This window comes from Opisthocomus hoazin, chromosome 14 (assembly GCF_030867145.1).
Source record: "Opisthocomus hoazin isolate bOpiHoa1 chromosome 14, bOpiHoa1.hap1, whole genome shotgun sequence".
NCBI lineage: Eukaryota > Metazoa > Chordata > Aves > Opisthocomiformes > Opisthocomidae > Opisthocomus > Opisthocomus hoazin.
In genome coordinates, this window is record NC_134427.1 from 3,150,450 (window position 1) to 3,165,123 (window position 14,674).

Here is a 14,674-nt window from a genome sequence, read left to right on the forward strand (position 1 = left end):
TCCGCCCCGCGCGCTCGGCCCTGCCCGCCCGCCGCCCGCGCCCGCCGTCGCTAACATGGCGGCCAAGGTGAGTGCCGCCTGACGTGAGGGAGGGTGGTGCTGCGGCGGCTGCCCCGGCCCGGGCGGCCTCGGCCTGGGCTCCTCGGCCCGGCCCGACCGCAGGACGGCCCTGAGGCTCCCCCCGCCCCTCGGGAGCTCCCGGGACTGCGCTCCCCGCCGGCCCCGCGCGGCCTGCTCCGCCGCCTGAGGAGCGGGAAGGAGCCCCGGCCCCTGAGGAAGGGGCAGCCTGGGCCGGCGGGTCTCACGCTCGGAGCTGTGCGGGACCGGTGTGTGCGGCCCAGCTCCGGTCGGGGCGTCGCTGGGGCTCGGGAGGAGCGCCGGGAGGGCGGGGGGCCCGCGGGCCGGGCAGCTCGCCGGGGGGATGCGGCCTCGCCCGGCCCTTCCCCGGGGCCGGACTCGCGTTGGCGCCGCTGCCCCGGCGGGGGGGGGATTGGGAGGTCGTGGCTTCTCGGAGGAGGGGGACGGACATCGCTTCAGCCTGTAACCGAGCGCTCGGGTGAAAGCGAGGGGTCTGAGCGTCGCTGTCTCGGGTGTAAAACTCGAGCTGGTGCAAGAGGGCGCTTAAATTGTACAGCAGGGAGTAAAAAAGTGTCTCTCAAGTGTTCGTTCTCCCTGTACTTACGGGTTCTGAAGCGCCTTTCACTCCTTACTCGAGAGAAGCGTCGAGATAGTAGTTTGGTAGTAGCGTTGTAAAGTGTGGTGGTGTTACACGTTGCTAAAACAAGGACGTTGAAATCACGCTGTTGCGCACTAACAGGGTCACAAGCGTCTGAAATCTCTTCAGTTGTAGAGGCAATGTAGTGTCTTCAAACAGGGAAAAACGTGCCTGGAAAGAGCTGGGCTCGGGTATTTCGGCAGGTTTTCCAGTTTTTGCAGGTTGCTCTGACATGACTCTTCACATTTGCTTTTGCAAAGCATTTAAAATGTGTTTATATCCGCAAAGAAAAAGATGATGCAAATGAGGACAACCAAAGGAATGAAAACGAAGCGTTTTACCTTGGTGTGTTATGAGACAAGTACCTGAAAAAAGAAACTCTGCCTGGCTTCGCTGTGTGCCTGGGCAGTCTGGAAGTGGTCTGGTTTAGTGTGTAAATCTGAACGACTCAGTGCCTTTGGTGAGGTGGCGTAACTTTGTGTGTGTCCTTTATTATTTACTATGATAGAGTTTTATTCTTCTTCAGTTTTCACTCTCAGTGGGTTACTGTCTGTCAGACAAAGATTAAAAACAAATCTGTGGAGTATCAGCAAGTTGAGTTGAAGTGGAAGGATGCTCTGTTCCGCTCGTGTGGGTTTTAGTAGTTCCCGTTAGAGACTTACAAATACCGATCCAAATTAAAATACTGGATTTGGCCTAGAAACTCCTGACAATTGTCACGTCTCGTGTAACTTCTGGGAAAAATAGATCAAAACGGTTGGAGACAGTTTTCTGTTCTACCTCAAGACGTCGAAGTGGTGGCAGAGAACTATAAACCCACGCTTCTTATTCTTTGAGTAACAGCTCTCCACTGACAATATGACATGCAGCAGCTGATAAAATTCTACTCTTACTGTAATTGGACTAGTAGATTCTGATTTTGTGATAGAGTATACATATATATATGTATATACACACACATGCGTCAGGTTTTTGCATATAGCCTACTGATTTGGTTACCTGTTTTTGTTTTGAGGCTTGTTCCTACCTTCAGGGCAGGTTTCCTTATTTGTATTCCAATTCTTGAAGCAAGTATACAGAATTTGTGGTTTCGGTGAGAAACAATACTTAATGCCTTGGAGATTAACATAAGTTAAATATATGGCTTTATTATGCTTAAGTTTGTATTCTGCATCTCTGGAGTTGAAGATAGTGATTTCTTTGTATTGATGTAGCTTGAACTTTTTTTTATGGAATCTGTATTTTTGATCTCTGTTAAGATTCTAACAGTTTGAAGTAGATTGTTTGAAATGCAAAGACTTCAAAATTATCCATGTACAGTTGACAGTTTTATTATTATATTTTGATTAGTTTTACTCTAGTTCTCCTATTAAAAGGCATAACTGTAACAATTTTCTGCTAGAGAGCATATAATAAATTTCTCCAGCAATAATTGCTGTTGTGCCTTTTCATCAAAAATAATGCTGTGTCTGTTAGTCTACCCTGTTCAGAGCTTTGAAATAACCAGTGTGTTTTTGGTGCCTGTGAAAAACACAACCTGCGGGTGGTACGAGTTGCAGCGCGATGGCGATGTCAGTAGCGTGGCACTGGTGTGACTGGAAATCTTCTGCCTCTTACCATTGACCTTCCCCCCAGCTCCCATCCCGAGCGTTAAGGCTGGTGATTCCTAGGATCAGTGATTCTGGTGAGGTTTAGATCTGTGCTGATGTTGAATTTATCTCCCAAAGATGTCGTCGGGGCTCGTGGCTTTTATAACTGCTGGTATGTAGGTCTGTTGCCATTAGGGGCTGGATGAATTGTTAGTGTCATAGTGCTTAGGTCAGAGCATTAGTTCAGATAGAAGTGGAACTAATAGTAAAATGCAGAGCAGACATTGAATTAAACTTTCAATTAAAAAAAAAAGTTAATTTAAATGTTTCATGAATTCATTAAAGAGGAGGTGTTTTTTTGTTTGAGTCGGTTATCGACTAACGTTCTGGAGTCATTCTGTTGGTTGACTGTGTAATTCCAGCATTTTTATGGCTCACGTTTGTTGCAAATGTGTTTTCTCTATACTTATTTCCTTGACTTTGGTATAACTGTATGATCCTGCCATTTCTAAATTCTCAATGACTTCTTTTAGAAGATTTCATAGATAAAATATCATTTAATTTCCTTAGCTAAACAGTAGCTGATTTTCCTTGCTTAATACATAATATCCTTTGAAATGATTTTAATAAAATAATTTTAATAATAATAAGCAACTTAGCTAAATTAGGTTTTTTTAATATACGTAGTCATTAGATAGAGGAAGAGGATGGACAGCTCAATGTAGTGAAGCCTCTTTTATGTAGTCAAGGTGATGCTGCTTTTCTTTCACCTCTGTTCTTTGAGGTTTCAATAGAAAAGAGTGAAACTTTCTTGGAATAATTGTGCCAGCGTGTTAGGCAATAAAGCTGTTTACTTGGATTCTTAAACATTTATGTATATGTCTTCAGGTGTCGAAAAGTAAAGCAATTACTGTCAGTCAGGAACTGGACTACTTTTGTTGTTCCCAGTGTAGCTTTCGCTTTTACGTGTAGCACAATAAACTCCGCTGTGAATTGTGAATTTCTAAAACAAAGTCATCACATTTGTTAAGTGAACAATAGAACTTTTTCACAGTTTCTCATGCCTAAATTCTGTTTTGCTTCTGGTGTCTCTTGACTGTTGGTATGTTGTCTTGGTAGCATCATGTGCTGAAATAGGCTATCTGAATTATGTTTTAAATACGTTCTTTTAATAATGGCTTAAAAACATGGGCTTTTCTTTGAGGATGGGTTTCCTTTGTAGGTAATCTTCTGTAGTTCAGACTGGCGTTTTGCTGTGAGCAGCATTATCAGAAAGACAGTTACTGGGTTCATCGGTTCACGTTTTGGTGATTGCCATCCTGTGTCACCTGGTTTCCATCTCCCGGGGCTGTGGCGTGCTGGAAGCCTGTGCCGGGCTCAGCAGAGCCTCCTCGTGCCTTTCTCCTGCTGAGGTGCTCGCTCACGCTGGGCACTGGGAGGAAGAATGGCACGTGCTCCTCAGCGTGGCTAACCTGAGTTGTACCAAGTGTGTTATCCCGTTGATGGTTAACATCAGTTAATCCTACAGCTTTCAGCTCTGGCATCGCCTGCGTGGCCCTTCTTTCATAACTGTCCTCTCATCGGTGCGGTCTCCTCCCTTGTTCTCCTGCGGCTTTGTGTTTCACTGTGATTGCGTTGGCTGAAAGTTTTGCTGAGATGGTTGCACAGTTGACTGCAGAAGTGATGGTGTTTTGCTGTCGTGAGTAGCTGAATCTACAAGTGAGCGGTGTCTCGTGAACGTTCAGGGTGGTGCTCTTGTGTTTCTTCAGGCCAGTTGTGTTTGTGTTGGTATCACTAAATGCTATGGAGTAAATCCCGCTCCTTTGACAGGATATTTCCAGTTGAAAGCTGAGATAACAATGAGGATATATTTGGGTATTTCCCCAAATCAAGTTGTTTTTTTTCCCTGCTTTTCTGTTTTTCTGGCACTCTACCACCATCATCTCTATGCGGATCCTGGGAAGGGCTTTCATACTTGCTTTTAAAGTTCAAAAAATGCTTCAGGTGAAGAACAGAACAGAAAGGTCTTTACTGATATGGAAGAAACCATAATCTGCCCAAGTTGCAGATGTTTTGACGTGTTGTGGCAAGTTTTTACTCTATGGTATGCCAGCACACTTAATGCCACTTCTGGTTGGAATCTTAAGGCAGTCATTTAAAAAATGTTGAAGTATTTGAGTTTGAACTTTGTGCCATATACGGGTTTTTTTTCCAAACTAATGTTCTAAGTAGACATCAAACTAGGATGACTAAACCTGTGTTTCTGTAATTTACATTGCAACATACATGATTCGAAAGGTTAAGCAGGTGATTCTTAATTCCAGTTATTGCTGTATGTTTTCATTTATTGTTGACACACTGTTATTCCAAACAGACAGTGGAACTGTTCTCTGAAGTGGAAAGGAGATGACCTTTTGTCTGATGTCATGGAGAGTTCCTGTAAATAAAATTGAGGCTTTTTGCTGAAACAAGAGAGTCATCTATTGACTTGGAGTACTTGTGTGTTGAATAGATCAGAACTTAATTTACCTTAAGGGATGGTGGAAGCATCAACATGGCTTTGGACACAGAATTCTTCCTGGTATTTTAGACATAGCTGCTCTTGTCAGTGATCTCTAGCTTTTGCTTTACCATTGTAATTTGAGAAAATTTTTTGTCTAAGACGACGTTTCTAAAAAGTATACTGTTTTAGAAAGGTTTTAAAAATGACTTGTTTAATTGCATATTTGATCAAGCACAACACAGTACTAAAATCCAGACTTTACTGGAGTGGAACTTTTGTTTCTGCATGAAGACTCACTTTTGTCATCTGTCTGTCCCAGGTGGCAAGGCTGGCGGCTGTTTCTTCTGGTCTGCCATTTGCATGTGGTACTGTGTATGCAGCAACAGAAAAGGAATCAAAAAGTCAGGTGGTGAAGCCGAGTCAGGTAGGAATCTTACTGTTTGTCAGTCCTTAAAATAATACGAGAAGAATCTGCAGAATACCATCTCTTTCAGTTGAATTACATTACCCAACAAATAAAATACATAGCTAAGTAATATGTGGTAATAAAAATTACCTCCTACGTAAGTGACCACTGTAGCACATAAGAAACATGAAGCGTTACAATAGTAAGTTAGTAAAGTTTTATCTCATTTTCATTCTGACATTGTTTCCAGACTGGAACCAGAAAAAGTAAAAGGGTATAATACTGATAATAATAGTCTTTTTCTACTGGACAATTTCTAGTAATACATCTGCATCTTCCAACTGTTCTTACTCATGCTTTTTCTGAATATAGGATATTTTTATCCTACTCAGTAATTCTTAGAACCTATACAACACTTTCAGTTTTCATTTCTAAAGAACTAACCTGTAGTCACACTTGTGTAAGGTAAGTTTTTTAATATAAAAGACCATAATTTGATACAGAGGTTTTATTTGCTGTAATGGAAACACAAAGGATTTGCAGTCTTGGGAAACGCTATTCAGTGTAAATACCAGTCAGTGTACAGAATGATCTCCCTGCTGTACAGTTCTGCTTTTCTTTCCAGCTTCCTATTTACTGTCCACCACCTCTGAATTCGAAATACATTGAAGAGCAGCCTGGTCACTTGCAGAAGCAGTTTTCTTCAGTAAGAAGGACAGCCGGCCGCTATGTTGGGTGGTGCAAGGTAAGAAATACCTGCATCCAAAATTTCCTGCAATTCCTGACAGCACTAGACTCAAACATGGAAAAACCAGCATACTTCCCCTGGAGTTTTTTGGCAGTTCCTTATCATTTCCGATGCAGAAATGAACCCTTCTCCCATTTTTCTCTCTGCTGTGCTTATAACTGGGAACCCGTGCGTTCTCCTTGTTCCCAAATCAAAAGGCGGTGAGATCAAAGAGGTCCGTTTCAGTCAATGCTAAGCTGGATCTAGGCCAAGCCACAATGCCAGGTTCAGAAATATCTCTTGGTTAACTTCGGCAGCAAGAGTTGCGTAGGTAAATTCTTGCTAGCAGAGCTGGATAGCATTTAGGAGTCTGAAATTCCAGGTTACCGTCCGCAGAGAGCGAGCGAGCAGCTTCCATGGGCAGGTTGAAAGACCTGATTTAGGTCCTGCAGGAAAGACAAACAGTGCATCCAGTATAACTGTTAAAGCAGGCTATTGCTTATGAGTCATCAAAAATACCTTGCAACTCTGCTCTTGAATATTCTAAGCACAGAAGGAAAGATGATACTGTCACCATTCTCTTAACTGCTGGTAAATGACAACTTTTTACCCTGGCTGTTGTTAGGATAACAGATTTTATGCTTGTATTTTTCTCTTACAAACAAAATAGACCATATTATTTGAAAATGGCAAAGGAATAAAAATCTGTTCCTATATTTTCTGTAAATTTTGCTTCCATTGGTCTGTGAAAATTTTGTCAGTCACTGTGTAACTGAAATAATTTAAGTTACGTACCTGTATCGAACTTTTCCATGCCCTTAATCGTCAAGCGAGTGTTTCAGAGATTGACCAGCAGTGACCTCTGGTGGTGCAAATTCCGTGTTAATGTGAACAAGTGATTTTGATGAAATTACTCCAGGTGACATTCTTTCTCATTAATCTCCTAAGGAATCTGCATTTACTCAGTTTGTCTAGCAATTTGAGGACAAGAATACTGATAATAGGCTGGTAGAAGGCTTTTTCTGGACAAAGAAAAACTTGTAATGAGATAAATTGACCAATTTGAGGGGAGTAGTGCAAACTAGTTGAGCACACATCTTGGACCAAATCAATACTGCTTATCTTTAGCGAAACTGAGCATCATTTTTACAAACTAAAAGACAAGGTCAGTTTTACTGGGTAAGTCAGTCTCTCTAGGGCAGAGGAGGTTGTATTTTGTAATTTAATTTTCTAATGTTACCCAGTTGGGGTCCGGATGGTTTGGTACCCTACAGTTTTGTTCCTGAGATGTCAATTTTGAAAGTGATCTTACTATCTTAAAGAGTTTGTGGGGTTTTTTTTAATTAAATATGAGTGAAAGTCTTAAAAATATAAACATGGTAGTCAGAAAGAGGATAGATCTGAGCACAGCCGCTGTAGAAGTTCACTGATCTGGTTTGTTTCTATTTGAAGTTAACATAGTATTTCTTTGTCTCATTGTGCTGAGCTATATGTATCAACCAAGTAGTTTTGTACTGAAAACACCTACTTTTGCAAAGATTTTACATTTGTTTTGTTTTGCTGTTGGGGTTTCTTTTAGGATGCCTTTGTCTTTCTTAAAAATGGAATAATGGATTCAGTTCAGTTTGGAAAAGGTAGGCAAGTCACATATTTCTGAACTGAGCATTTGCTGTTGTTTCTCCTTGCAACTTAGGAAGACGGTTGGAACAGCAAATTCTAGTTACGGGGGGTGGAGGGGGGAAGGGTGGAAGGGGAGTGCACTGGAATACTCACTGCAAGTGTAGAGGAAAAAAAAAACTGGGACCAGTGTTAATTCACTGTGGAGTTTCATTTCTGTTCTCAAATGAGAGAAATGACCAGTTAAATTGTATTTGTCATTCCTTTGATTTTAGCCTTGTTCTTAGCATCGTAGTGTCCCAGAATCACTGGAGTTGGAATCTCTGTAGATCCGTACGTCTCTCTGCAGAGGCAGCTCAGTCAATCATCTAGTCCAGTTGCCTGCTTAAAGCAGGGCCAAAGCAGGTCGCTTAAGTTTCTGTCCGGTCAGGTCTTGAACATCTCCAGGGATGGAAATCCCATAACCTGTCTTAATTGTAAAACCGGCTTCTTAATTCCAGCAAAAGTTAGAAGCAGTATTTACTTTCAGGTTCGGTATCAGAAACTATATGTAAAAGCTATTTTGCTGAAAAATAGTATATTTGGAGATTCCAAAATAATGTGTTGTCTGATTTAAGCTGTATTAACTCACAGTAAAATCAAAACTTTAAACTATGCTTTCCTTTTCCTTTATTAAGGACTAACATTTTACAGAACACAAAAAAGTATCCAAGAGAAAAATTGTTAACTTTCCTGCTGTGTTTTGAGGACTGTGATTCTGGTTCTGTCTAACACAGACTGCAGAGTGTGCACCTGGAAAATAAAGCATCTTCATTTATTAACAAAAAATTCAGTCTTGGAGTGTTTTCAGTTTGGGATAGTCATAATTTTACTTGCTTCTTTATTTCTTATGTTGGAAGTAAAATAAAATGATTAATATTGACTTGCTATGCTTCTTAAAATTTTATCTTCTTTTTTTATTTAATTCTAAGATGCTTATGTTTACCTGAAGAATCCACCACCAGAATTTCTTCCCAAAGTTGGTGTAATTACAATATCAGGCTTAGCTGGCGTAGTGCTAGCAAGAAAAGGTAGGGGTTTTTGCTTATTTTCATTACTGGTGTGTTAAATATGTAGCATGTAGTAATTTTAATGGTCAGGAGATTTTTCTGAAATATAGGCAACAACCTATTTAACAACTGTTAAAAAAAAAAAGTCCTTCCTGATAAATTGAAGGGATGTTATTAAATATTTCTTTTAGAGGCTGGCTAAGACCTAGTATACACAGCAGGACTATGTAGTCATTGTTAATGACTGTATAATTGACTAATTTTCATTTTCCACCATTTTTAATGGCAGAATCAACAGAAATTCGAAGCAGGACACTTGCTTTGAGTTTGATGATTATTGGTTTTCAGAAGCAATGTACGTATGGGAGGCTGTGGCTGTGGCGACACAGACACAAGAAAATACACATTGGAAGGCATGATTTTGGCAGCTTTGAAGCCAAAAGGATAATCTGATAGACACTGCCACCTCTCAGACGAACAGTGGGAGAATAATACTTAAACTGCTAGAAGATATTTTTCAGATAATGTTGATCTGTAATACCTGAGTGTTTGTCTATCTGAATGTTTCACAAAGCAAACGGATTAATCAAAATATTGGCAGATTAGTAGAAGCATGCTGCTTGTGTCCCTGTTATTTGTTGGTGGACAGATTTAAAAAAAAAAAAAAAAAAAAAAAAAGACCTGGGCTTGAGAATCTGTCATCAGGGGTCCTTGTCAGCAAACGGGAACCAGAGCTTGGCCCAGCTGTGCTCACGTTTAACGAAGAGGCCCCGGTTTGCAGGCTCCTGGCTGCTCCAAATTCTGCAGCCTGTGTCCCCAAGAGTGCGCATGTTGCTGGTGAAGATCCACAGCAGCTCCTAAATGACACAGACGTCCTTCTCATTTTTCACAATATTGGAAAGTCTGATTGGGGATTGTTTCTCATTCAAGGAACTAATGTTCAGAGTATCAGTATGTCCTGCAAATGTGACTGCACTAAACTATAATCAGACTCTGTATTCTCTCTCCCAGTCGTTATGGAGATAAGTTTGATGTAAACAATGATTAGGGGTTAACAGTTGCATTTAATTGATACAACTGCTTAGCTTTACATTTCATTAGTGTCTAATTATTTGAAATATTTGGCTTTGTGTAGGTTCTAGATTTAAGAAAATTGCTTATCCACTGGGACTTACAACTTTAGGAATTTCTGTTTGTTACCCAGCTCAGTCAGTGGTAATTGCTAAGGTAAGTTTACTTGCATTTTAATGTTGAATTAACAGTGAATTTAGTGATACCTTTCCATATTCATTTCGCTTGAATTAAGCATCATGGGCTTAGGAGTCAGAATTCACACACACCTTCATTAAAACATATAACGCATCACAGGTGTCACTTGCATAACTACAAGAAATGGATAAAATTAATGAATTTAAAAATGCATTTGTATAACCTCTCAATTTTTAATCCTCATTTCTCAAAGAAATGAAGATTCTTTTATCTTGCTGAAATAAAAGTAAAGAAAAAACAAAGTCTTACCGGACTTGATAGATTTACAGTTTGAGATACTGTACATCTCTTGTTAGAATTCCTTGTTTTCCAGTTACTGCCATCTTGCAGTTGTCGCCTGATTAGAATGTCTTAGCTGTTTATGTAAAAAGCAGCACTATACTTAGTATTTTGTGTGTGAAACTTTTTGCACACAGTACTTTTCTACACAAAAAGTGAATTGAAAAGCAGGACATAAAGTCTATATATCGCTTCCTTCTCTAGTTTTTCAGTGTTTCCCTATTAAGAAAAGCACACACTACTTCAGAAGAATTCTTTATAATTTCTTGATGAAATTTGTATTTATAGTTTTAAAACTGCACTTGTGTTAAATTGATGAGATAGGAAAATCTAGTTCAGTTAGTTGTGTTTGGTTCTAGGACTTATAAATCTTTTGGTTAAGCGATCAGATTTAAGTTTTGACAGATTTGTGGAACATTATTGTGAAGTCTGATTGAAAAAAAAACTACTATTGAATCTCTAACTTACCATCATGATGAGTCAGTTGTTATTGTTACTAATTTTAGTATGTCGTTTTAGTGTGGTATTTTTATACTTCCAGAGTTCTTAGGAAGGTATCACAGACTTATACGGTGGTTAAAATCTCGGGGCAATATTATATTTCTAAACTGGTGTGTTGTTTTTTTCTTATATGCAAATCAATGAGGATCACAGTGTCTCAAGAGGCAGTGGGATTTCTTGACTTAAATGTCGGGGTGGGAAGATGGCGAAATGAGTGGGTGCGCTACACTACGTCATGACCTATCTGAGGAAGCTGAATCCTTGTTTCTTATCTACTTACATGATGTATCCCCCTTTTGCACCTTTCTTTGCGGTTGCGCCTGTGAAATAGTCTGTTTTTACAGAGCCTTTGTAAAGGTATTACATAGCTACTGCAGTATTATAAAATTACTTTTTGGAAACAGACTGAAGAGTTTGGCCGTTGGTAAAACAAAGCACTGCTCACTAACACAGGCCAGCTCATCTTCTGGGGCTTTTTTTCTGTAGTGTTACTGCCTTTGATCATTTCCAGCATAGCGAGACAAGTTTGGATCCTTTAAAACTGCTGCTGCAGCCTATTGTGCTAACACTGCCAAAACACTATTTGCTGATGAGGTTTTGATTCCATTTTGAGTAGGTGGATGTAGCATGTGAATGCTACCTGTGGATTTCTAATACCAATTTAAACATTATTTAGGATTTGCTTGATGTGAAAGAAATGTGCACTAGATCTTGAAAAGCAGGTGATTAAAATGTCTTAGTAGGGGGTGAAGAATGTTCTCATGCAAAGAAGATGGATTTCATTTGGATGGTCTGTGTATCTTGGTATTTTTTAAGCTGTCAAATTACATTTTCCTAAAAAAATAGGTAACAGGGAAAAAGATATTTTCTGCAAGCCATCAAACCTATGAAGCTGTGCGATCACTGTGGGCAAAAAAGGAAGACGTCACCAAGGTAGGCTTTCTGAAGTAATGACTGTAACTCATACATTCAGAGGGAGAAAGAAGTAGATTAGAAGGTGAAGAGCTATTCTGCTGATACTGTTGAAGATTACTAATTGTGTTCAGTGAGGCACAAAACCCCATCTGATATTTTTGTAACTTCAGTGATTGATGTTGTATTTGTTACACCTTTCAGACCAACAGATATTGAGATCCCCTATGTAGTCCCACAATACATGCGAGATGCATAAGTGAAGGCTGAGTTTCTCTTACAGCTAGTTTTTGATCTTGACCAAAAGAATCCTTCTTATTCAAGCTTTGGTCCTAAGCAGGCCACAGAATTACAGTGGGTATGACTAGCTTATTCTTAAACATACCAATGAAGGAAATTCCACAGCCTTTCCAGGTAGTCTGTTTGAATTACCCGGTGATAGAAATTGTCCATGTATGATTTTTTCTTTTCCTTGTCCTGTCCTCATTGCAGCCACAGTGAATAAATGGTCAGGAACCTCTTTATATTGACCTACTACATATGGAAATTTTTTTCCTGGTTTTTGGCATTATCTTTTCCCTAGTATGACCTTTTCTTACAGAACAGGCTTCCTAACTCTTATGTCATTCTCGTTCTCCTCTGAGCTTTCTCTAGTTTCTCTATCCTTTTTCTGTTTTTAGGGGGTTTTTGTGTTGTTGTCTTTTTTTAAGTGAGGTGATGAAAATAGGGCATAGTAAACCAGGTAGGGCCTTGCCAGCACTGAGTAGAGGGGAATATTGACTTCTGTGAATTACATATGGCATTTGGGTTAGCGCACCCCAGCATTAAACATGTTGTTTCTGCAACCTGAAAGGGTTTGCCTCCAGTGGAAATTTATAAACCCTTGACAAAAGTAGTACTTCCCTGAGTAAAATTCCAGTTTTGTACAGTGGTATTTTTTTTTCCCCCTTTTTAAAGAAAATGAAAGTTTCTCAGTCATGTTAAGATTTAGAAGTATTTTGCTTTAAATTTGCGGTGTTCATTTGTATGCAGTCCTCACCGTTCGTTTCCACTGAGGAGCACAAATGGAATTCTGAGTTTTGAACAAAAGGTTCAGATAAATCAGTATACTGATAGCGAAACAAGAATTGATGCAGTAAGAGAGTTGCTATTAACTTTACTTTTTTCCCTGAGTGAAGCCTGTTTCCAAAACAATACATTATTTTTCATTACTAAGCTGTTAACATGATTTATCTTTCCATCTTCTCTTAACTAAGGGTAGTAAGTGTTCTGTAACAACTGAATGCTATTTCAGTCTTACATAAGAGTATAGGTTCCTCACCTGTAAATGAACAGTGACTTCCTTGTGAAGTACTTTGAGATTCTCAAGTGAAAGCACAGTATCAGACCTAAGTATATACTCGTCACACAGTACATTTCTCTACATGTGAGTTTAAAGTTATTGCTTCTAAACTGTGGGGTTCTTTCATGTGTTTTATTTTTTCCAGCTGTGTCCCTTGCGTGCAGCTGACTTTAACATTACTGGCTGAATATCACTGTGTGATGTCATATCTGAAAATAATTCCATAAAAGATAAGCTTTATTTTGCAATAATATATTAAGCATATATCCATGTGCATTTTTTTGTTAATGTTTGGTTCACAGCTGCAGCAAGAGTCCAAATCAGTTAGGCAAGAAGATAAGAAGAAGAAAGACATTTCTAGTACAAAACCTGAGTCTGTTATTGAGTCAAGATCATTTAACAGAACAGAATCTTCTCCAGTAGAGTCTTGGAGTAGTAAAGATACGATGCCTTCATCAGGTAAATCAAATGTTTCAATTGTAGTCTCAGGGCAACTTGCAAATCCAATTACTTGACTTAATTTTGTAGTTACCCTTGCTTTAAAATAGAGCAGACTGTGATAGCATGTTATTCTTGAGAATATATTGTACACACTGCTATTTAATATATACTTCAGAGCCTCAGAGAGGTGATAATTTTCTGACTGTGGACCCTGTCACAGTATCAGAATTCTTAAATATTTGTTGTTCTCTCTCAATAATGTTTTGTTTCATTCCATATGATGCAGACCATATCCCGTATTGTTAGCAGTGAGATGATATCACCAAGTAGGTTAAATACCTACTTTAAATTATCTTTCTGTTGTCAGAATACCATAAGTGTAATTTAAAGGATTACTGCTGGATTTTTGTGAAAACAGCTAATTTGATTAACTGTTCATTTCTCTGTACGGGTTCTGTATCTTCAGGTATTGGGAAAAAAAGAAATGCATGATTGACAAATGAAGCGTTGGATTTTATTTTGCTAGGTTTTTTGCAGTGGTGTTCTTGGTGCATCTTAAGTGGTTAAGATAATTGACTAGATCATGTAACAGCATATTTAACATACAAAAAATTTGATAGGCCAATTACTAAGAGAAATAGTGGAATTGCCTGTTAGGGGAGAACTAAATATGTTTTAAAATATGATTACTTTTTGTAGGGGCAATTCCCGAATTCTACTTGTCACTTAAACTTGCTTACTACTTTTTATTGTGTTTTCTGCAGAACATGCTTGGATGGGGTTTATAATTTTTTTTTTCCCTTTATTTTCACTGTAGTATACATTCACATCTTTCTTTGCACCTGTATTTTTTTCTGATTTAGTTTGTAGAATGCTTTGATCTGTTTTTACATTCACTTCAGGCCATACTGTCTGTAATGGATTTATGTATATAGATGTCTTCTGTCGTTGCTTTCATGGGTGGAATCAGTTCATGTCCCTGATACAGCCAAAAATGTCCATGCCCTAAATTAATTTGTGTTGCCAGAGGTGTTTATTTTCACTAGTCCAAACAGGGCAAAGCTTTCAGGAGAACATAGGGCCCTTTGTTAAACCAACTGATGTGGCTGGAAAAGAAGCAGGCTAGTAGTAGGAGGCACGGTGCTGGAACCTGCCTTTATATTCTCTTAGATCCTCTGGAATTGTAGTGTCATTAACTATGTCAGTCTTGTGCACTGTCATTCAGGATGCACCTGAGGACTCAATGTTTTACTAAACTTAGTTCATTGGTTTTGAAAGTCACGAAGTGAAACTAGGTAAGAATGTTTGTCTTAATTTGGCATTC

General features: G+C 39.3%; 1 protein-coding gene across 4 annotated transcripts in view; it reads left to right on the forward strand.

Moving 5' to 3' along the window:
- APOOL (apolipoprotein O like) overlaps positions 1-14,674 on the forward strand; it is a 21,001-nt gene continuing 6,327 nt past the window's right edge. For all 4 annotated transcript variants that reach the window (XR_012765477.1, XR_012765478.1, XR_012765479.1 and 1 more), the window contains exons 1-8: positions 1-67; positions 5,127-5,231; positions 5,839-5,958; positions 7,520-7,574; positions 8,529-8,627; positions 9,742-9,833; positions 11,502-11,588; positions 13,212-13,368. Coding sequence is in view for 1 of the 4 variants with exons in the window: in XM_075435239.1 (XP_075291354.1) it covers positions 56-67; positions 5,127-5,231; positions 5,839-5,958; positions 7,520-7,574; positions 8,529-8,627; positions 9,742-9,833; positions 11,502-11,588; positions 13,212-13,368 (727 nt within the window). In the remaining 3 variants the exon portion in view is untranslated. The remainder of the gene's footprint in view (positions 68-5,126; positions 5,232-5,838; positions 5,959-7,519; positions 7,575-8,528; positions 8,628-9,741; positions 9,834-11,501; positions 11,589-13,211; positions 13,369-14,674) is intronic.